Source organism: Theropithecus gelada, chromosome 7b (genome assembly GCF_003255815.1).
Source record: "Theropithecus gelada isolate Dixy chromosome 7b, Tgel_1.0, whole genome shotgun sequence".
In the NCBI taxonomy this organism is placed as follows: domain Eukaryota; kingdom Metazoa; phylum Chordata; class Mammalia; order Primates; family Cercopithecidae; genus Theropithecus; species Theropithecus gelada.
In genome coordinates this window covers 4,949,654-4,972,986 of record NC_037675.1, presented here as the reverse complement: position 1 = coordinate 4,972,986, position 23,333 = coordinate 4,949,654, and the positions used below count along the sequence as shown (strand labels likewise).

Here is a 23,333-nt window from a genome sequence, read left to right as displayed (position 1 = left end):
GCGTGGTGGCAGACGCCTGTAATCCCAGCTACTTGGGAGGCTGAGGCAGGAGAATTGCTTGAACCCAAGAGGCAGAGGTTGCAGTGAGCTGAGATAGAGCCACTGCAGTCCAGCCTGGGTGACAGAGCAAGACTCTCGGGAAAAAAAAAAAATGAACGGCTGATGCTGATGTGTAGGTAAAATGAAATTATGAGTGATATTATTTTTAATTGTGTTTTTCTGTTGTCTAACTTTCTTGTACTAAATATGTGTTTACTTTTATAGAGAGGTAACAAAAGTAATCACTTTTTTCTTTTTCTGGAGGAGCTAGTCAGCAATTCCCGGAGAGGAAAGGCTGCAGAAGGACAATGTACACTTAGGCCAGGCCCGCCCGGCCTTGGAACGGGCTGCCACTTGGCCTCTGGTTTCTGCAGTCCCTTGACCAGCCGGCGCAGGCCAGCTCAGCCACTTACAAGTCCAGAACTGGTTGTTTCAGTAACCGCCCAGAAAGCTGCTGTTGCTTTCCTGGAAGATAGGAGCACCAGGACGCAAGAGCTGGAGAGGGAGGAGCCAAGGTCACTTGATAAATGCGGGATATTTATAACCCTATCTTTCACCCCTCCTGCGGATCTCCGTTTCGATTTACTCTCTGAGCACGCCCGCCCACTGCATGGTAAGGGAGCAGTGAGCAGCATTTATCTCGGGTGGAGACGTGTGGTTTCACAGAGTGTGGCTCTGCCCTCCTCTCACTTGCCTCCTTCTGTAAACAATACTACCATTCTTGAGAGCCGACCATGTGCAGGTGTGTGCCTCCACCATTGCATTTCCCACCAAAACCTTGTGAGGTCTCTAGTGTTCTGATGCCCACTTTACAGATGAAAAACTCAAGGCTCAGAGAGGTTAAGGAACTCGTCCTAGGTAACACAGCCAGTTAGGTGAGAGTGGATCTAGGATTTCAACCTGGGCCAGCCCAGACTCCAGCTAGTGAGGCCGCCCCCTGTGGCCCAGGTCCAGCGAGGCCGAGTCTCCCAAGGTGAAGGACCGCACAGTCCCTTGGGCTCCACGGCTAACCTGGGCCGACAAGCGGTCGTGGCGAGGGGGACCCGACAGGCCAGGGTGGTCGTGGCATCGAGTCCAGCGTTGCTGCAAATGGCCGGGGGCCGGGGCTGGTGGCGGTGGTGGGGCGGGGGGCACGACCCGCATCAGGGAAGTCCCGGAGGCGCCCTGCGGACAATTCCCGTAAACACTGGCGGGGCGGGGCGGGGCTTGGCGGGGACCCAGCATTTCCTGGGACGCCGCGCCGGACCGATTCTGTGCGCCCGAGACTCTGGGTCCCCAGGGACGGCGCTGGGCTGGCCTGGCAAGGGGGACGAGTCAGTGGACACTGTGGGAAGAGAGACCCCGCGGGGGGCGATGACCGTGCGCTGGCCGTGACTCACTCCAGGTAGGCGCGGGGGGTGCCCGGCGAGGTGGGAGCCGCGGCCCGGGAGGTGGCGGACCAGGCGGAAACCGCCGCGCAGCCGCCGCCCCCACCCCTGCACCCGCACCTCCCGCCCGGCCCCTCTCCCCAGAGGGCGCCACCTGCACGCTCTGATGGGCACTGGCGCCCGCCGCCGGGGGAGCCTGTTACCATGGCAGCGCAGGAGGCTGGGCCCATGTTCCCATGGCCACCGGGGGCCTTTGAGCAGCGTTCACATCGCGCCAGTGCACCACCCCTACTCCTAAATCCGGGACCTGGCCCTGGGGGGAAGTCATTTGGAATTCGGAAAAGGCCTGGGCCCCTACGGAATGGTAGTGGGTATGACCTCCGAGTTAGGCCCTTTGTCATGGCTTCTTTCTTGTCACTGAGCACCAAGGTGGTAGATACAAGGCTAGAAGAAGGAGGTTGGGGTTCTGGGCATGAAGCTGCTGTTGTGGCTACTCGGGAGTTACTCTGGTCTAGCAAAAAGGCGCAGGAGCCCTGGGTCACCTCGGGACGGTCATCAAACCTCTGCCCACATTTCCTCACCTGTAATATGAGTATGTTATTTGAGTTAAACAATTCTTCTGGCCGGGCGCGGTGGCTCAAGCCTGTAATCCCAGCACTTTGGGAGGCCGAGACGGGCGGATCACGAGGTCAGGAGATCGAGACCATCCTGGCTAACACAGTGAAACCCCGTCTCTACTAAAAATACAAAAACTTAGCCGGGCGAGGTGGCGGGCGCCTGTAGTCCCAGCTACTCGGGAGGCTGAGGCAGGAGAATGGCGTATACCCGGGAGGTGGAGCTTGCAGTGAGCTGAGATCCGGCCACTGCACTCCAGCCTGGGTGACAGAGCGAGACTCCGTCTCAAAAAAAAAAAAAAAAAAAAAAAAAAAAAAAAACAATTCTTCTAAAGGTTGAAATGCCTTAAAATTTTGTGTGGGAAGCATACAAAGTTTTAAAAAGTTTTTTTCCCACAATGCCTTAGAACTGGAAAAGATTTAGCAATCACCTTGGCCCATCCCTCCTCATTTTCATAAGGAAAACTGAACCCAGAGAGATTAAATCGCTTCCCAAGATGACAATGAGTTAGTGGGAAGGTCAGGATTTGAACTCAGGTCATGGCCATTTCTTTTGGTGATTATACTTTTTTTTTTTTTTTTTGAGACATAGTCTTGCTCTATCCCCCAGATTGGAGTGCAGTGGCGGGATCTTGGCTCACTGCAGCCTCCACCTCCCCGGCTCAAGTGATTCTCCTGCCTCAGCCTCCCAAGTAGCTGGAACTACAGGCATGCACCACCATGCCCAGCTAATTTTTGTATTTTTAAAAGAGACAGGGTTTCACCATGTTGGCTAAGCTGGTCTCCAAATCCTGAGCTCAGGTGATCCGCCCACTTTGGCCTCCCAAAGTGCCTGGTTTATAGGCTTAAGCCACCACGCCTGGCCTTTTTGGAGATTATGCTTTCTGAAGCTCAGGAAAATCTGGGATATGTCTCCTTGCACCCGGGGCTCAAACTGTTGGTGACAGGCAATCTAAATATGGGGACATTGGCCGGGCATGGTGGCTCACACCTGTAATCCCAGCACTTTTGGAGGTCGAGGTGGGTGGATCACCTGAGCTCAGGAGTTTGAAACAAGCCAGGTCAACATGATAAAACCTCGTCTCTAGTAAAAATACAAAAATTAGCCGGGTGTGGTGGCGTGTGCCTGTAATTCCAGCTACTCAGGAGGCTGAGGCAGGAGAATGGCTTGAACCTGGGAGGTGGGGGTTGCAGTGAGCTGAGATTGTGCCACTGCACTCCGGTCTGGGTGACAGAGCAAGACTCTGTTTTAATAAATAAATAAATAAAATAAGGCTGGGCGTGGTGGCTCATGCCTGTAATCCCAGCACTTTGGGAGGCCACGGCAGGTGGATCACCTGAGGTCAGGAGTTCGAGACCAGCCTGACCAACATGGAGAAACCCCATCCCTACTAAAAATACAAAATTAGCTGGGTGTGGTGACACATGCCTGTAATCGCAGCTACTTGGGAGGCTGAGGCAGGAGAATCGCTTGAACCTGGGAGGCGGAGGTTGCCATGAGCCAGCTGAGATTGCGATTGCATTCCAGCCTGGGCAACAAGAGTAAAACTCCATCTCAAAAAACAAACAAACAAAAAAAATTAAATTAAATTAAAATTAAAAATTAAATTAAATAAGGATTGGGGACATTGGCCACAGTTGAACTAAAGATGGGAAATGGAGACTTGTGCCTTGGGGAGAGCTGAGTCTCTCTTCCTGCTTCGTGGGTCTTGTGCCTTGAGGCTCCTGCTTTAATGTAGTATCTGACTACATTGGACAGGATGTTCCAATATAAGTCCCTAGGAGCCAAGCATTCAGCCACTCTCCAAAATACCATCTCTTCTGATGCCAGCAAAGCTGGTGAGCCTGGAGCTAAGCAAGAAAACTGTTTAGCTTCCCTAAAGCAGGGAAGTGGGACTCTAGTCCTGCCTCTATCAGTGTGGTGCTGTTTCCTTTGAAAGGGATAACAGAAAAGTGGGGGAAAAGATCCAGGAAGGAAAACTTGAATGGATCCTTTGGAAACGATTTGGGACAGTCAGCTAGAGCAGAAAACATTTGCTGGGTACCTGCTATTTCCATATTCTGTCCTGGGGCTGGAGATGAAAAACCTGAGTTAGGCAGGCCTTGTCCCTGCATTCAAGGAGCTTGTAGAAGAGAAGGGAAGAGAGGGATGTGATGTGTAAATGAGTAGTTCACTGCAGCATAATGAGGTCCTAATAGGAATATGAGCAGAGTGCAGAGGGAACTCACAGGAGCAACTGTGGAAATTAGTTGAAAACAGCAGGATTCTAGCCTGTGCAGCCTGGGAGCACTTCTAGAACTCTGCCAAATTGGCCCTGGCCACTACCTTTGTTGGAAACAAAGGATAAGGGAGTGAAAGTGTCTAAAGAAATGTGGGGGCCGGGTGCAGTGGACCACGCCTGCAATCCTAGCACTTTGGGAGGCCGAGGCAGGCAGATCACAAGGTCAGGAGATCGAGACCAGCCTGATCAACATGGTGAAATCTTGTCTCTACTAATTAGCTGGACATGGTGGTGCATGCCTGTAATCCCAGCTACTCAGGAGGCTGAGGCAAGAGAATCACTTGAACCTGGAAGGCGGAGGTTGCAGTGAGCTGAGATCATGCCATTGCACTCCAGCCTGGGCGACAGAATGAGACTCCATCTCAAAAAAAAAAACAAAAAAAGAAACGTGGGCCAGGCATGGTGGCTCATACCTGTAATCCCAGCACTTTGGGAGGCCAAGGTGGGTGGATCACTTGAGTCCAGAAGTAGTTCAAGACCAGCCTGGGCAACATGGTGAAACTTGGTCTGTACAAAAAAATACAAAAATTAGCCGAGCATGGTGGCCCACGGCTGTAGTGTCAGCTATCCGGGGCGCTAAGGTAGAAGGTGAGCCAAGGGAGGTTGAGGCTGCAGTGAGCCATCATCCTGCTACTGCATTCCAGCTTGGGCAACAGAGTGAGACACTGTCTCAAAAATAACATAACATAACATAACATAACATAACATAACATAACATAACATAACATAACATAAAATAGGCCAGCCGAGGTGGCTCATGCCTGTAATCCTAGCATTTTGGGAGGTCAAGGCGGGTGGATCACCTGAGGTCAGGGGTTCAAGACCAGCCTGGCCAACATGGTAAAACCCTGTCTCTACTAAAAATACAAAAATTAGCCAGGCGTGGTGGCATGTGCCCGTAATCCCAGCTACCCAGGAGGCTGAAGCAGGAGAATTGCTGGAACCCGGGAGGTGGAGGCTGCAGTGAGCTGAGATCGCATCACTGCACTCCAGCCTGGGCAACAGAACAATTTACTCCGTCTCAAAATAAATAAATAAATACATAAAATGTAGATCAGAATGGTTATTCTCTGAAAGAACAGTTTAAAGGATCCTGATAAACTAAGCTCTGTGAAGGCAGCAGCCTTGTCAGTTTCCTTAACCTTGAGCAATGCTTAGAAGGCAGCAAGTGCACAGGAAATATGTGTTGCATGAATGAAAGAAGGAAGGGAGGGGGAAGGAAGGTAAAGGAGGAAGTGAGCAAGGGAAGGAAGAAAAGGGAAGGAAGGGAGAGGAGAGGAATGAAGGAAGGAAGCAAAGGTAGGAAGGAGGGAGGGAAGGAAAGAAGGAAGGACAGACATTGGCTTATATTATCAGAAGAGGTGGATGGCTATAACTTGAGACAAAATGTGGTTGAAATTCTGACTATAGGTTGAATATCCATATGGGTTCTGGAGTCAGCAGATCTGGGTTGTGGTCCTAGTCCTGACTTATCACTTGTGTGACCTTAGTAAGTCCTGGAACCTCTCTGTGCCCCAATTTCTCACTTCTGAAATGGGAATACAATAATAACTCATATCTCACCCTGTTGTGAGAATTAACTAACTGATTGAATGTAAAAGTTTGGCACAGTCCTCACTTATAGTAGGTGCTCAATTAATATTAATTAGCTATATAAATGACAATTTTGATGTAGGTGGAAAGAATTTGCCAAATATTTCATGTCAAGGTTATATAACTATTGCAAACTGAGGTATAATTTTTTTTTTTTTCTGACAAAGGCTAATTTTGAAAGTTCCCAGTGTCTGCAGACTAACACACCTTAGAGAAATGGTTCTTCACTTTTTTCGGGGGGGAGTGGGGGCTGGTAGCAAAGAGCTTTTGAAATTAAATGAAAGCTCTGATTCCCTCTCTCCTGAAATGGCATCTCATTCTTGGGGTTCAGAGCTCCCTGAAGCCCACCCTTGTGGTGAAGGGGCTCCCTGCTCTGCTGCACTGCTCACAGGCTGTAGTGCAAGAACTCAGGCAGCATTCATAGAAGAGGTGGCTGGGAGGAGCAAGCAGGGTCAGCTGTCTTTCAAGGAGTTTGTGGAAACCGAAAGATGAGACGGCTAGAGATAAGCCCTTGTGGCCCCATGGGTGGGTCCCCTTAGAGCCTACTCTCCTGCTAGGGCCAAGCTGGGCTCACTCAGAACCTTGTGGGCTCCAGAGTCCCTGGTGTGGTGCCCACCAGCCAGACCCTCATTCACAGTGCATAAATGGTGCTGCAGGGTGGCTGCCGTGTGAGATTCCTGTCCAGGCACGGATCTTTGGTGCCACACTCACATCAGCTTTCTGTGCATGTTGTCTCCTAATACCACTGCTTTAGGGTGGCAAGTGGGCACACTGCCACAGGTAGTGCATTCCTCAGAACCTCCACCCTGGCAAAGCAGGGTGAGAGTACAGCCTGCAGAGCCTTAGGAAATCCGTGGCAACTCGTCTGTGCATCTCCACCACCCTCCTAGGCATACCTGTTCCTGCCCACTCTCTGGGATCAGCATCAGAACCAAGAGCAAGACTCTGGGAGTAACAGTGGCAGCCACCAGGTGACCTGAGGTGATGGGGAAACTCCAGGGTCAGAGAGCTCCTCCTCCCTGGGAAGGAAGAGGCAGAGGGGAGAGCCTTGGGCCTTTGGGAAGGAAGGTTGGTTTCCTGAGGTGGAGGGAGGGCCCTGTCCTGTTCTTTTTTCCCCTCACAGGGTAATAGCCAGGGGTCTGGGGCTCAGACTGGGATTTTAGAGGGAATAACTCCATAGCAAATGGGGAGGTAGATTCCTGACTTCATGGGATCTTTGGAACCAGGATATGTATATGTGTGTGTGTGTGTGTGTGTGTGTGTGTGTTGCTCTGTGTGTGTGTCAGTGTCTTGCTCTGTGTGTGTGTGTGTATGTCAGTGTCTTGCTCTGTCTCCGAAGCTGGAGGTGTCATCATGACTCATTGCAGCCTCTACCTCTGAGGCTCAAGTGATCCTTACACCTCAGCCTTCCAAGTAGCTGGTACCACAGGAGCACACCACCAGACCTGGCTAATTTTTAATTTATTTTTTGTAGAGACTGGGTCTTCCTATGTTGCCAGTCTAGTCTCCCCTGGACAGGCGAGTGGGTGCAAAGGCAGAGGCAGACAGCAGCTCCTGAACTCGTATCGGGGAGCAGAGGAGTGACAATGGCAACTTCATGTTCTACCCTGTCAGGGCAGGGACAGGTTGAGCCCTGCTGATTGCCCCACAGCCCTGTGGGGCGGGGGGATCTCCTCCCAGGGAGTGGCCAGCTCAAGCCCCAACAGGCCCCAGTGGAGGTGGTGCTGGGTGTCGGGCTCCTCACCACAGCGGGCGCACCTGGGACTTGGGCTGGGCAGGCTGGTTCTTTCTGCCCATGAGAGTTGCAGCCTCAGCACCAGCTTTTCAGGAGGTGGCTGAACTTAAGGGAGTACCCAGAAGGGGGTCCTCAGAGATGGGCACCTAAGATATTTCAGAGTTGTTGACACCATGGGGCAACTTTCAGATGGGGAAGTGAACCAATAACATAGCAGGCATGGCCTTGTTCATTGAGCATTCACTACATGCCAGTGCTGCCCGTGGCTTTATATGTACTCTCTCCAGCCACCCATGAAGTGCTGCTCATAGCACTCCATCTTAGATGAAGAAGCTGAGGTTCAGAGTGATTGTGTGGCTTGCTAAAAGTCCACAAAATACAGAAGGTACTGAATTCTTCTGACAAAAGAACCTGTATGCTTAACCACTAGATTCTACCACTTCCAGGAGCAAGAAAAACAAGAGGCCAGTAGCGGGGAAAATGGTTTGGGGAACGGAGATGAAGCCATTTATTTACATTTGTTGCCAGACCCTGGGTAAAAGCTGCCATTGAGTTTTGAAGGCAGTATAAGTGCTGACCCGGGGTGGATGCCCTCTGCTGCAGAAGGCGCTGGCCCAAGGAAGCTCCCAGCCCTGAGGACTTGGCAGCCATTGGCTGATTTGAAAGTATACACAGGGTGTGCCAGCTGGTGTCGCTTCCTCTTCAACATGTATTGATGCTGCAGCTGAGCTGTTGCCCAGCCCCTGGGGAGAAGACACCAGCAGTGTGCCCAGCCAGGGCAGGGTGGAGAGCTGCAGCTGCAAGTTGGCATAAGAGGAAGGCTCAGGGCTACAAGGGGATGGTGGTGGGGGGCCAAGGCCTGGAGAGCTGGGCTGCAGCCCATGTATGTCTGCGAGGCCTTGCTGGGCAGCCTGCCAAGCTCCTCCCCATTCCCAGCCTGCACCCGAGAATGGGGAGGAGCTTGAGTGCTACCCCAGGAGGGGGCGGGTAGGACCTTTGGGTTCAAGCTCCACTGGGCTTGGCAGGAGGCCCCTCCCCCACAGTCAGCCAACAAAGTAATGACTCCCAGAGTAGAACTGTGGAAGCCAGATATCTAGGTTCCCCTGGGTGGGAATTAGAGCAGGCAGTCCTGGCCAGGAGCCACCTGGCAGGGGCCATCCGTGTCCAAGGACATGGCCTGCATGCAGCTAGGCAGAGGCTGTACCCATGGATGATTAATGGGTATTGATCACTGGGGAGGCCAAATGTAGCCTGGACACTGCTGGCACTTGCCCTGCGTCTGTTCCCTTTGTACTGGGCAGGGTAGAGAAGCAGCAAGGATATGTGTTCATTTGCTTTATACTGTTAGCCATGCTTCCCTTTATTTTCTTTCCCTTGTAGCTTTTTTTTTTTTTTTTTTTTTTTTTTTAGACAGAGTCTTGCTCTCGTCACCGAGGCTGGAGTGCAGTGGCACGATCTCAGCTCACTGCAGCCTCCGCCTCCTGGGTTCAAGCAATTCTCCCGCCTCAGTCTCCCGAGTAGCAGGGATTACAGCCTCATGCCACCACGCCTGGCTAATTTTTGTATTTTTAGTAGAGATGGGGTTTTGCCATGTTGGCCAGGCTGATCTCGAACGCCTGACCTTGTGATCCTCCCGCCTCGGCCTCCCATAGTGCTGAGATTACAGGTGTGAGCCACCACGCCTGGCCTCGTTTGGGCCTCTTTATAATGGATTCCTATGCACAGTTTATCTCTCATTCTTGTGCTTCTGTCCTTATGTGTGTATGTCTGTGTGTACGAGAGAGAGAAAAAGGAGGAAGGTCCATGGGGAGGAGGTGCCAGAGCGTGTATGAAGAAGGGGCTAGCCTTGATGATGACTTCATATTGCTGGCCGGGGCACGGAGGAAGCAGTGCTTTTCTCTTCGTCTCTTATTTTGGTACTCCCTTTCCAAGCTGCCTCCTGAGCTCTTTATAAACGCTGGCATTCTGGCCGAGAAAGACTCGCCAACATCCAAGAGTGGCAAAGGGGAACAGGAGACACATCGTTGGCTTGGGAACCGCTCCCGCTCGCAGGAAGTCAGCTCACAGGAGATTTTTCGCTGTCAGTGTCCTCCTGTGGTTTCTAGTCTGGGGAGAACACATCAGCACACTAACGGAAGAAAGGGGAGCCCGCGAAGACCAAGGCTGCCGCACTGAGGGCGTGGATTTGAGGGCTCTTCTCCAGGCTGACAGTTGGGATCCTCATTTTGTCAGCCCTGTGGAGTTCCTACTAGAGTGCCATGCAAGGCAGCGGGGGTTTGGAAGACGGAAGTCCTGTCACTGCCTTCAAAGGGCTTGCTGCCCAGTTGACATAAGACATACTGGAAGCATTTGAGCAGGATATAATTATCCGCTTAGTGAGGCCGCATCAGCCCCTGTCTCCTCTCCTCTGAGATGAGCACAGCAGTCACACAACTTATGTGTTGCCAAGACACCAGGGCAAAGCAGCCCTGCTGCCACTTTAGGATCTGCTTGATATGGAGATTCAGGCACTCAACAAATAGTGATTGAGCATGTGGCCACATATCAGGTGCTGTTCTAGGTAAGTGCAATAGACAGAAGGTAGAAGAAGGAAATGTTGTAGCTAGCACCTTGACTTTGACAAGATTTCTTGCAATTTTGTTCATAATATTCTCTTTTCTTTGGCGGGTGTTGAGGGGGGATGGAGTTTCCCTCTTGTGCCCAGGCTGGAGTGCAGTGGCAGGATCTTGGCTCACTACAACCTCTGCCTCCCAGGTTCAAGCGATTCTCCTGCCTCAGCCTCCCAAGTAGCTGCGATTACAGGTGCTCACCACCACGCCCGGCTAATGTTTGTATTTTTAGTAGAGACGGGGTTTCACCATGTTGGCCAGGCTGGTCTCGGTCTCCTGACCTCAGGTGATCTGCCCATCTCAGCCTCCTAAAGTGCTGGGATCACAGGCATGAGCCACTGCTTTCGGACCACAATAGTCTTATGGATAATATGGAGAAATGTGGACTGAACAGTGCAGTTAGGAGGACACATAGCTAGTTGTTTGGCCTATAAAAGATATTGATCAGGCCAGGTGTGGTGGCTCACACCTGTAATCCTAGTACTTTGGGAGGCCAAGGCAGGTGGATCACCTGAGGTCAAAAGTTCTAGACCAGCTGTGACCAACATGGTGAAACCTCGTCTCTACTAAAAATACAAAATTAGCTGGGTGTGGTGGGGCATGCCTGTAATCCCAGCTACTTGGGAGGCTGAGGCAGGAGAATCGCTTGAACCCATGAGGCAGAGGTTGCAGTGAACTGATATCATGCCATTGCACTCCAGCCTGGGCAACAAGAGAGAAACACCATCTCAAAAAAAAAAAAAAAAAGATACTGATCTGTTTTAACCTTGATGGAGGTCTCTAGTGGTGTGCCATTGGACTCTGTTTGTGACTCTGTCTCACCCATTTATTTATTTGTTTACTTATTTTCAGCCTCCCAAAGTGCTGGGATTATAGGCGTGAGCCACTGTGCCTGGCTGTCACCCATTTTTTTTTTTTAATCACTCAAATGTTTAAATGGAAAGATTGATACAAAAACACCTAATAACTCTTCACCTATATTGACCAGTTTTTGCCAGTCACATTCATGTTCTTTCTTTCTAGTACACGCACATACATATATATGCACATTTGTTTTTGCTGAATCATTTGAAAGTAAATTGTAGACATCATGACATTTCACCTGTAAAGCTTCAGCAGGTGTTTCTGAAAGACCAGGACTTAATCACATCTGAGAAATACCATTATCATACCTAAAAAGATGAAGAATGCCGTAATATCATCTAATACACAGTCCATATTAAAATTTCCCCAATTGCTCCATGGCTTTTTTTTTTTTTTTTTTCTTTTTCAACATTCAATTAAGGTTCACACATTGCTATTGATTTTGTTTATTTTTTTAGACAGGGTCTCATTCTGTCCCTTAGGCTGGAGTGCAGCAGCACCATCATGGCTCCCTGCAGCTTTGACCTCCTGGGCTTAGGTGTTCTCCCACCTCAACCTTTCAAGTAGCTGGGACAACAGGTGCACACCACCATGCCTGAGTAATTTTGTATTTTTTGTAGAGACCAGTTTCACCATGTTGCCCAGGATGGTCTTGAACTTCTGGGCTCAAGCGATCCACCTGCCTTGGTCTCCCGAAGTGCTGGGATTACAGGTGTCAGCCACCTCGCCTCGCTGCATTTGATTATTATGTCTTTTCAGTCCCTTAACCTAAAACAGCCCCACCCCTGTCTGTTTTGCCTCTCACTAGATTGCCCTTTCTGAAGAGTCCAGGCTAGTTGTCTCGTAGAATACTACTCATGCTGGATGTGTCTGATTGTGTCTTCATTATTAGATCTGGGTTATAACACACCTTTGACAAGAATGCTGCAAAAATTGATGATGTTTTGTACTTGTTTTTTTTTTTTTTCTTTTTTTTCTTTTTTTGAGATAGGGTCTCACTTTGTCACCCAGGCTGGAGAGCAGTGGCGTGATCTCAGCTCACGGCAGCCTTGACCTCCCAGGTTCAAGCAGTCCTCCTGCCTCACCCTCTGAAGTAGCTGGGACTACAGGCATGCGCCACCATACCTGGCTAATTTTTGTAGAGACAGAGTTTTGCTGTATTGCCCAGGTTGGTCCCGAACCCCTGAGCTCAGGCAATCTGCCCGCCTCGGCATCCCAAAGTGCTAGGATTCCAGGCGTGAGCTGCTGGGCCCAGCCTGTTTTGTACTTCTTATTGCATCATATCAGAAAGTAAATTACGTCAAACAGTCCCATTACTGTGCTGCTACTTTTGTCTGCTTGGTTAAGAATGTGGCCACGAGATCTCTCCCTTAGAGATAAATGTTCCCTTTGGTAATTAGTAAGTCATCTGTGGGACACTTTGTTAACATATAGTTTCCTAACAATCTTCCACCCAATGATTTCCCATCCACTGATGATTCTTATTTGAATTTAGATTTTCTAATTCCATCACCATTTCTTCTACATTTTTTAAAAAATTTTTTGAGACAGTCTCACTGTCAGTCAGGCTGAAGTGCAGTAGCATGATCTCGGCTCACTGCAACCTCCGCCTCTCGAGTTCAAGAGATTCTCCTGCCTCAGCCTCTTGAGTAGCTGGGACTACAGGCGCCCACCATCACGCCTGGCTAATTTTTTTGTATTTTTAATAGAGACGGGGTTTCACCGTGTTAGCCAGAATGGTCTCGATCTCCTGACCTCGTGATCCGCCCGCCTCGGCCTCCCAAAGTGCTGGGATTACAGGTGTTAGCCACCACTCCCAGCCCTGCTCACCCAATATTTTTATCAATAGCTTGAATAAAGGCATAAGGAATGGTTATCATGTTTACAGATCACTCCAAACTGGGAGGGGAAGCCAATGTATGATAATACAATCAGTTTTCAACATGACTTCAGTGGGATGACATCTGAGCCAGAACCTATTATTTATTTATTTTCTGAGAGAGAGTCTTGCTCTGTTGCCCAGGCTGGAGTGCAGTGGCGCGATCTCGGCTTACTGCAAGCTCCGCCTCCCAGGTTCATGCCATTCTCCTGCCTCAGCCTCCTGAGTAGCTGGGACTATAGGCACCCGCCACCGCGCCCGGCTAATTTTTTTTTTGTATTTTTAGTAGAGACGGGGTTTCACCATGGTCTCGATCTCCTGACCTAGTGATCCACCCGCCTTGGCTCCCAGAGTGCTGGGATTACAGACGTGAGCCACCGCGCCCGGCTGGTAAAACTCTTTATTGGACCAAAGTTGATATAAAAAAATAGTTCTGGTTGTCAGCTGCCATGAGTCAGCAGTATTTTGTGACACTAGTTGCATTCATTCATTCATTCAGCCAATACTTATTGAAGTCCTACTTACCATGTGCCAAGCACTATTCTAGAGGCTTCAGATAACATTACTTAACAAACCAAATAAGCAAAAATCTCTGCCCTCCCAGTCAGCATTCTGGGGGAGATGGGATGTCAGACAATAAAGAAAAACCATAATATATCGTATGTTATTCAGTGATGAGTGCGCTGAAAAAATATCTCAAGGTATTTTTAAGGAGATAAGGGGCATATTAGGAGGAAGTTCAGATTCTTCAAGGTGATAAATGAGCAAAAGGAAGCAAGGGACTCAGTCCTGTGGTTATCTAGGGGGAGAGTGTGCCAGGTGAGGGAGCAGCCAGATCAAAGGCCCTGCTGTGTTCAGGCTACTATACATGTACCTGGTGTGGATGAATGAGGGGAAAAGTAGTAGAGGATGCAGTGGTACTGGTGGTGAGGATGACATGGAGGGCTTTGCAGACCATTGCAAGTAAAGTCATTCTGAATGAGATGGGGAAACTCTTGGAGGATTTTGAGCAGAGGAAAGCCCTGACCTGGCTTGTTTTGTTTTGTTTTATTTGAGATGGAGTCTCGCTCTGTAGCCCAGGCTGGAGTGCAGTGGCACAATCTCGGCTCACTGCAACCTCCGCCTCCCAGGTCCCAGTTCAAGCAATTCTCCTGCCTCAGCCTCCCGAGTAGCTGGGATTACAGGCACACACCACCATGCCCAGCTAATTTTTGTGTTCTTAGTAGAGATGGGGTTTCACCATGTTGGCCAGGATGGTCTTGAACTCCTGACCTCAAGTGATCTGCCCGCCTCGGCCTGCCAAAGTGCTGGGATTACAGGCATGAGCCACCATGCCTGGCCTGGCTTGTGTTTTAAAGACTCACTCCAGCTGCTGTGCTAAGAATAGATTGTAGGGGAACCAAGGAGGAAACGGGGAGAACAGTTAGGAGGCCCTTCCAGTAACCCCGAGAAAGAGGGTGGTGCCTGGGCCCTAAGGAGCGGGGAAGTGGTCAGATTATAGATTTGCTAATGGATTGGATGTGAGGAGTGAGAGAATGAGAGGAGCTGAGGGTTTTGGCCTGAGCAACTTAAAGGTGGAATTGCCATTAAATGAGATGGGGAAGGCTGTAGGTGGAGCACATGAGAAGGGGGAGAGATCAGGAGCTTAGTTTGGGACATGTTGGGGTGAGATGCTTTTTAGACAGCCAAGTAGAAATCTTGAGGCCGGGTCAGGTGTGGTGGCTCACGCCTGAAATCCCAGCATTTTGGGAGGCCAAGGCAGGCGGATCCCGAGGTCAGGAGTTCAAGACCAGCCTGGCCAACATTGTGAAACCCTGTCTCTACTGAAAATACAAAAAATTAGCTGGGCGTGGTGGCATAAACCAGTAATCGCAGCTACTTAGGAGGCTGAGACAGGAGAATCGCTTGAACCCAGGAGGCAGAGGTTGCAGTGAGTGGAGACTGCACCATTGCACGCCAGCCTGGGCGACAGAGCAAGACTCTGTCTCAAAAAAAAAAAAAAAAAAAAAAAGTTGAGGCCATTTGGCTGAGCAGGGCTGGACTAGGCTGCAGATAGGAGTTTGGGTATCACTGTTTGTAGGTGGATTGACCCCATTTAGAGTAAAGCATCCAAACCTGGGCAAATAGTAGCACTGTGGGTGCTTGCTGCTGTCCACATTCCATGTGGAATTATGTGTCCAGTGCTGGGAGCCCCTTTAAAAGGGATGCTGCTAGCCTGCACCATGTCCACAGAAGGGTGATGGAGGTACAGAAATCATGGAGCATGAGGAAGCTTAGCTATAAGAAAGGAGACCTGGGACCATGTGGGTGCTGTGCCCACCCTCTTGACAGCATTCCTGTTGTGGGAGCAGATGTGGCAGACCCTGGAAGTGGGGAGGAGAGGAAAAGAGATGCTCTGAGGAGGCTGATTTTGGCTGGGGGTGAAGAGGAGCTTTCCTGCAATTGCAGGAAATTTATGGAGATTTATGGAGAGATGGTCTCTACTGCCATGGAAGTAACTAGCAGAGGCTTTCACTCTTTTGGACTCTAACTACAGGAGGAACTACTACATTTTTCTGTAATCCTGTGCACACTTAGGAAAAGTTGAAGTAGCTTTCCCAAAATTACTTATCCTTTGAGATTATTGCTTAGATAGTTTCTATGTTTTGTTTGTTTCTTAATGCTGTTGGGATCCACTAAATTGATTTCAGAATCTGCGAATGGTCCAGGCTGCAGTTGGAAACCCCTGGTCTCAGCAGAGCTGAGCTCCACCCGTGATGTTAGAAGCCAGGAGAATTAGGGGTGGGTGCCTCTGGGCTTCCACTCCAGTCTTAGGGGTTCCCTTCCCCTGCCGGGCCACGTGCAGGTTGTGAAGGTCTTACCTCCTTAGCAATACATTAAATCCTATTATCCCACTTAAGCTAATCTTGCCCTTCCCCCACCCGAGGGCTTCGCGTGGACAGAATAGTAAGTGTACAAGCCCGCAGGGTGCCTGACCAAGTGCTGAGCTTGTAGTGAATGCCCAGCCATGACTTGCAGTGGACTGACCTGTGCAAAAATTGGACTCTCAAGCTGCTAGCCCCGGTGTCAGCACGAGCTCGGCCGAGTTCATTTGGTCGCAGGAACAAGGGGGCCAGGAGCAAGAGGGGAGGGGGCGCCTAAAGGGGGGAGACCAAGGTCTAATCACCAGCCGCCCCCCAACTCCCTAGGCGCATAGTGGGGACGCAGCGTGTTCCCAGACCAACGCCACTAGCAGAGGGTCCCAGAGGAGCCGGAAGGGGCCGGGGCCTGGGCGGCGGTGGGAGGGTCTGAGCAGTGGGGGCGGGGAGCTGGGGGTCGGCTTTTGTCAGCGTCTCAGCACTCGGGCGGCCGCCGGGGCTACTGATCACTGGCTTGACCCCCTGCGGCCGCGCCCCGAGCTGCTGCGTCCCCTCGCGCTGCCAGCGCCGGTGAAGGTGGAAAGGGGAAGGGGGAAGGGGCGGGCCGGCCGGGCTCACCGCCGACTTCCTCCTTCGGCCCCGCCCTCCGCCGATTGCGGGCGAGCTCTGCCCAAGCCGAGGCTGCCTGGCCGGCGCTGGCGGGAGTACTGCGGTGCCCTGCGGAGGGGCTGCGTTCGCCAGGGCCCACGTGACACTGTTTCTCACCTCCCGCCCCCCAGGTCTGAAGGCGGGAGCCCCCGGGGCGACTCGGGGGCGGACCGCGGGGCGGAGCTGTCGCCCAGGAGTCCGGCCGAGCCACCTGAACCCGAGCCGCGGGACACCGTGGCTCCTGCTCTCCGAGTGCTGCGCGCCGCGATGGGCCCGAGGAGCTGGCTCGCCGCCCCATGGGGCGCGCTGCCGCCTCGGCCACCGCTGCTGCTCCTGCTGCTGCTGCTTCTGCTGCAGCCGCCACCTCCGACCTGGGCGCTCAGCCCCCGGATCAGCCTGCCGCTGGGTGAGTGCCGGGGACCTGGGGGCACGGGCCGGGGGAAGGAGGGCTGCCGGGGACGTGCCTCGTGCGGAGGTGACTGTGACAAAGGACCAAGGAGGGGACCTGTCGGAGGCACGGGGTCCATTAGGACACCTTCTTTTTTCAAAGCGCTGCGCTCAGGGAGGGAGAGGAGAGGGAAGCTGTGGGGCTGCGGGCCCCTTTCTTCAGTTTTCTTTCTGGGCAGGGGTGGGGTCTAGCCCGCTCTGTCGTCCGGCTAGTTCCCTTAGGAGGATGCACTTTCGGCGGGGTCCGCCTGCCCATCTACTTGTCTTTGATGCTGACCAGAGCCGACCGCGGTGCCGCCCCCGATGGCGGCTCGGGGTAGAGGGAGGCCAGTGCTTGCAGTCCTATAAACACTGGGGTTCTGGTATTCCCAGCAAGTCGCAGCAGGGCCGGGAGCTGTGGTGGGGCGGGCGGGCGGGCGGGCGCCCGATCCTCCCTCTCCGCCCCTTCATCCCTGGCTTGCCAGTGCAGCCCCAAGCCCCAGCATGGAGAGACCTCCAGGCCCTGGGAGCGACCAGACTGCGGATAGGGGCAGCTCTGGGCGCTGACATTCCCAAGTCCTGGGCGCGACCCCTCCTCAGAGTGACCTGCGAGTAGCATCCTGGTTGTCTGGGTTCCTTTCCTGGTGCTCACATCTGCTTCTGTGGCCACCTCCTGTTTCAGCTCTGTGCCTTTCCCTCTCCTTTTCCCTTCCATCCGTTTGCTTCTCCAACTCTTCTTGGGGCACTTGGGCTTTGGATTCAGAGGGTCCTGGATCCCAAGCCCATTTCTTCCACTGGGCAAGTAAGTGCCTTCTGCTCCCAGTACCCCACTTTCCTCATCTGCAAAATAGGCAGAGTCATAGGTGCCTTGCAAGGTGTGTTACTCGGATATGAAGTTTATAAGTTCCCAACAGATGTTGTATCCGCAAGCCCTTTAACTTGTTGGTTGTCATATTGTCTGAATTGGAATAAAGCATGTATAAATTAGAGGTTACAGACTGAAACTGTCCCAGACTTCCATCTCCTCACAGCATCCCCACCCCTGAAAGCATCCTATTTACAAAAGGAAATAGTAGAATCAGCACTTAAATTAAGGCAGGGCCCTAGTGGCTTCAAGTAACCTTATCTGAACCCCTGTCTGAAATATTGCAGATGACCTGCGTTCAAATGCTACCTCAGCCACTTAGTAACCGTGTGACCTTGAGCAGGCTACTTAAAGTTTCTGGGTCTTGATTTCTTCATCTGTAAAACAGGTATAATAATAGAACCTACCTCAAGGTAGTGAGGATTAAATCAGCTCGTGTTTGAAAAGTCGTTGGGACAGGGCCTGGTACAGGAACCGCTGAATGAGTGTTATTCAGCTCAGAGTTTATTCCTGTATGTCCCGCCCAGATCTGGGGTGATTCTGCCTGGGGTTAGGACAGGGTTGGGGTGTTAGTTTGACTGTAGCCCCTTGGGTGCTTCAGCTTGTGAAGTCAGGATAAACAGGTGTAACCAGCCCCAGGCCTGCTGCGTTGCTACTTCTGTTGTGGCCACAACTCCCTTTGCCCTCAGACCCTCTCATTTTTGGGAGAAGGCAAGGTGAGATGGGGGCAGATGCTCCAATGGATTCCACTTATGTCCTTGGGAAAGCTGGTCTAGCTCATGGGACCGTGTCAAAAGACAGTAGGTTTCATGTCCAACTCTGGAACTGGATGGTACAATGACAGGGTAGCTAGAAGGCAAAACTGGAGAGCAGTAGGGGAATCGAGGGGACCTGCTTCCCGAGGAGCAGCTAGAATACTTGGTTATTATTACCCATGCAGCTGCAGGACCTGGCCCACTTCTACAAGCCTGTGACTGTTCTCAGACCTCTGTCACACGCCAGCATTCACCTGTCAGGGCTGCTGTAGGCGGGCTTGCATTTTGTGCATTGTACCAAGGTGCCCAGCTGAGGGCTGAGAGGACCTGAAATGCAGTCCACACTCAGCTCTCCAACCTGGGAATCCTGGAGCAAAAGACCCCTTCTGCTATGTTCTTGGGGCTAGGTCTGCCCAGAGTGGCCCATTTTTCCAGTCCCACCAAAGCCCTGGAATAGTGTAGGGGCACCCAGCTACCTGAACTTGTGAGCTCGTATCTAGACTCGACTGAGTTGCCACTATACCCTGGAGTGCCCCCTCTCTGGGCTTCCTCCTGGCCCTCATACCCACCTCCCACTCTTACCTATGTGCAGGTCCTAGGACTGGCTGGGGGTCCGGGAGGGGAATGCCCTGGTAACTGAACAGGCTCACCCTTGAGTGTGGCCTAAGGCGGTTTCCTGCCTCATCCCAGGGGTCTCATTAGATGTTCCTGGCAGTGTGCCCATCCTGGGCAGGCTCGTGGTGACCATCGGATGCCGGGTCCAGGGCCCTAGTGCCCTCCCTCACATGCATCTTAGGAAAAAGGGTCATGGAACTGGAGATTACACACCTCCCTTTCCTCCTGCTACTCACTCCTCTACTGAATTCCCAGCCACACCCCATAAGGACCCAGATGCCTAGGGACAGTGGGGCTATCTATGTCTGTGGTTTAAAACAAAATCCCTTGAAGTGGAGCGTCCAGCTTGCCCTGCATCTGGGGTCCTTCATAGGGAACCCTAATTATTGTTGATGAACAGCACATTCCTGGGGTGCTTAAGATGCAGGGGGCCAATTTGTGGCCTCGCCCAGTGGCCAGTAGTGGGAGGAGGATGGGGAGACAGCCACTACGGGCTCCACAGTCAGCTGGAAGTCTCTGAAAGGAATGCTTCAAAGAAGCGTATGGAATTTGGGTTCTCTTGTGTTGGAACTACCATGTAGAGCTCCATGACCAAAGCCTCGGTCAGGAGCAGGAGTGGTGCTGAGTAGAAGCAATGGCACCCAGTGCCTCCCAGCCTGGCCATGTGGGGAGAAACAAAACACACCCGCTCCCATGGTCCTCCAAAGTCTTATTGGGCCACCTTATTTGGACACTTAAAGGGAATTATTATTATTACTATTTTGAGATAGAGTTTCACTCTGTCTCCCAGGCTGGAGTGTAGTGGCGCCATCTCGGCTCACTGCAGCCTCTACCTCCAAGGTTCAAGTGATTCTCCTGCCTCAGCCTCTCGAGCAACTGAGACTACAGGTGCCTGCCACCATGCCTAGCTAATTTTTGTATTTTTGTAGATATGGAATTTCACCATGTTGCCAGGCTGGTCTCGAACTCCTGACCTTAGTTGATCCGCCCATCTTGGCCTCCCAAAGTGCTGGGATTACAGGCATGAACCACCATGCCCAGCCTTAAAGGGAGTTATTAATTCCCTCCTGCCCCAGAAGTGCCAGGCGGGAAAGCTCTGGATGCAGTATTTCTGAAGCAGATTGGACAGAAATCTGTAGGCCTGTAAACTGCCGTCAACAAAACCCCATTGAGCAGAGAGAATGGGGCATTTGGCACAAATCAGCTGCTTGCCCTCTGGCCCTGGAGGAGGCAGCCAGGGTCAAGGCTGCCCTGGGAAGCCTTGATGCTGGTCGCTTGTTGAGCCCTCACCCCGGTTACTGGCTTCCCTCCTTGACATGGTCTCAACTGGACATGAACCTTTGTCTCCAGCTCCGTCCTATGGGCCAGCATCTCTCTGATTCTGCAGAGGCAAGTGGAAGGCGCTCTAACTGTGGATGCTCAGAGCCTGGCTTTATAAAGTAGCTTGCCACCCTTACTAACTGCACAACCTGGGGCACGCTCCCAGCCTTCTCCAGGCCCATTTTCACATTAGCAAGATAGGAATAATGGCCATCTTCACAGTGTTCTGAGAGGATTACATGAAATAATGTATGTAAAGTGTTTGGCGTGGTGCCTGGCACGTGCTGCGTCCATGGTAAAAAGGTAGTTTCTGCTCTGTTGTGCTAGAAATCCCCTGCCAGCCTTGCTTGGTGAGGTTATTTGCATCCATTTTGGTGCACACTGGTGGTATGCAGTCCCTCTGCTAGGTGCCAAGCCTGTCGGGCTTAGCGCCTGCCCTGGTAGAAAAGACAAAGCAAGGCCCCCAGGGACGGATTGGAGGTCATTATCAGGGGTCCTGCTTAATTATAGCCCAGTTATTAAGTGCTCCTGATTCAGCCTTTTCAAAGTCCTCCTTTGCCTGAAGAACCTCTTCTGCATGGGGCTGGACCATGCCTCTCCCTACCTGCCCCTCACTGGTTCTGCTCTGCCTTCTGCACAACCCACATCCAGCTGGTGTTGAAATACCTATTTGCCAACCCAGGAAAGCTGTAAACTTGCACAACTTTTGGGGCACATCTGGATATACCAGCATGTTCATCCTCTAGGCAAGAGACAGAGGGTGGCACAAGGCCTGGAGAAAAGGCTAGACTTGGGTCATGTCATCAATCACTCCTTCCTTTATCTTCTTAGAGCCTGTTGCCTCTCACTCCACCCCCATGGGTGCTCAGGCTGGCACAGGACTCAGGGGGCCTATGATGTGGCCCTCCCTGGGGATCAGGGGGAAGAAGAACAACACAACGTGAGACTCCTGTGGTCGAGGCCCGCCTTCCCTCAGATTAGCTTTTTGGGAAATCTGCTCCCTTGGACTGCATTCTCTATGTTTTTCCCCAGCTGGTCTCCCTGCCCCTCCTCTTTATATTCTGTCCTCCGTGTGCTGGGAGCAGGACAGCTATCCTGTCTGTAAGATAAGATAATTAAAAGCCTGGTGGCTCTTTCCGTGCTGCCACCAAGTTGTGCAGAGACGGAGGCTCAGGCTCGGGTGCATTCACGATTCTGCTTCACCCATAACCCGCTGCCATGGCCAAGGAAGGCATTGCTGCTGGAGGTGTAATGGACATTAATACTGCTTTACAAAAGGTGCTAAAGACAGCCTCATCCACAATGGCCTAGCACATGGAATTCGCGAAGCTGCCAAAGCCTTAGACAAGCGCGAAGCCCATCTTTGTGTGCTTGTATCCAACTGTGATGAGACTGTGTATGTCAAGTTGGCGGAGGCCCTTTGTACTGAGCACCAAATCAACCTAATTAAGGTTGATGACAACAAAAAAAGGGGGGAATGGGTAGGCCTCTGTCAAATTGACAGAGAGGGGAAACCCCATAAAGTGATCGGTTGCAGTTGTATAGTAGTTAAGGACTGTGGCAAGGAGTCTCAGGCCATGGATGTCATCGGAGAGCACTTCAAATGCAAGAAATGAAGAAAACATCTTTGACTTACGAAAAAAAAAAAAAGCCTGGTGCCCACACTGGCTCTATACTTGTTAGCTCACCATCGACCCTCTTCTGGGCACTGAACACTGGAACACTAGGGGCTGGCTCCTGCCCTGTGGCAGAGATAGTCACAGAAGAGTAGAGTGACTACAGAGTGATACACAGAGGTGGAGTGTTTTGTCCAACTGCTAGAGTTCTGCCTCTCAGGCCTGTGATCTGACCTGTTGTGCATGGAAGCTCTATTCTGCACTCCTGGATCCATCTGGAAGCCCATCCTGTAGTCTAACAGGCTTCAGAGAGGTGGGGGGCCTGTGGTGAGGGGGTTTCAGTGGGATGGTAGGTAGGAGACAGAAGCCATCATTTTACCATACTCCTAAAGAGAAGCCAAATTAGCCTACTTGTGTCCTCTTTTTTTGGCACCTTTTGGCCCATCCTCTAGGAAGGGGGCCAACAGGAAGAGCAAAGAAAAGCAGCCATTGCGGTGCACACACTGTGTGCCAGGCACTGCTGTTGGATATAGAAGTGTATTGCTTTATCTCATGCAGATGAGGAAACCAAAGCTCAGTGAAGCTAACTCATTACCAAGGTCATGCAGCTATAGAAGAGTTTGGGACCAAGCCTTGGGCCACAGTTCTCGATTCAGCAACCACATTCTTTCCATTAGAACAGCTGCCTCCTGCTTCACCTGTGAATCGTACAAAAGCAGCAAGATGACCCGCCTCAGCCCTTGAATAATTGCAGGTTATATATTTCCATCTGGTAAAGAAATCTGTTGAGGTTAGTCTAGACGGGGCAAGGGATCCAGCCAAGGACCCTGGTGGCATGGCATGGCATGGCCATGGTTGGAAATAGGCAGAGCTGGCAGACTTGGTCAGGAATGTGGCACACAGGAGACTGGGGCACATGTCTCAGACAGAAGTTTCCAGACTGAGGGGTAGTGGGCCACAGCCAGCCTGGGGATATATTTTGTTGGACTTCCAAGCTCTTTAGAAAAATTTTAATTAGGCCAGGTGCGGTAACTCACGCCTGTAATCCCAGCACTTTTGGAGGCTGAGGCGGGTGGATCACCTGAGGTCAGGAGTTCGAGACCAGCCTGGCCAACATGGTGAAACCCCATCTCTACTAAAAATAGAAAAATTAGCTGGGCATAGTGGCGGGCACCTGTAATCCCAGCTACTCAGGAGGCTAAGGGAGGAGAATTGCTTGAACCTGGGAGACAGGGGTTGCAGTGAGCC

The 23,333-nt window shown here is 51.6% G+C and overlaps 1 protein-coding gene and 1 pseudogene across 5 annotated transcripts in view; both read left to right on the top strand.

Moving 5' to 3' along the window:
• Positions 1 to 1,261: 1,261 nt before the first annotated feature.
• SEMA4B (semaphorin 4B) overlaps positions 1,262 to 23,333 on the top strand; it is a 43,519-nt gene continuing 21,447 nt past the window's right edge. For 2 of the 5 annotated variants that reach the window (XM_025391761.1, XM_025391764.1), the window contains exon 1: positions 1,262 to 1,423. Coding sequence is in view for 2 of the 5 variants with exons in the window: in XM_025391759.1 (XP_025247544.1) it covers positions 16,756 to 16,894 (139 nt within the window). In the remaining 3 variants the exon portion in view is untranslated. Of the gene's footprint in view, positions 1,424 to 8,334; positions 8,434 to 16,490; positions 16,895 to 23,333 lie in introns of those variants that run through there. The other 3 variants (XM_025391759.1, XM_025391760.1, XM_025391763.1) reach the window with 3 other exon arrangements.
• LOC112628659 lies at positions 21,688 to 22,085 on the top strand (annotated as a pseudogene).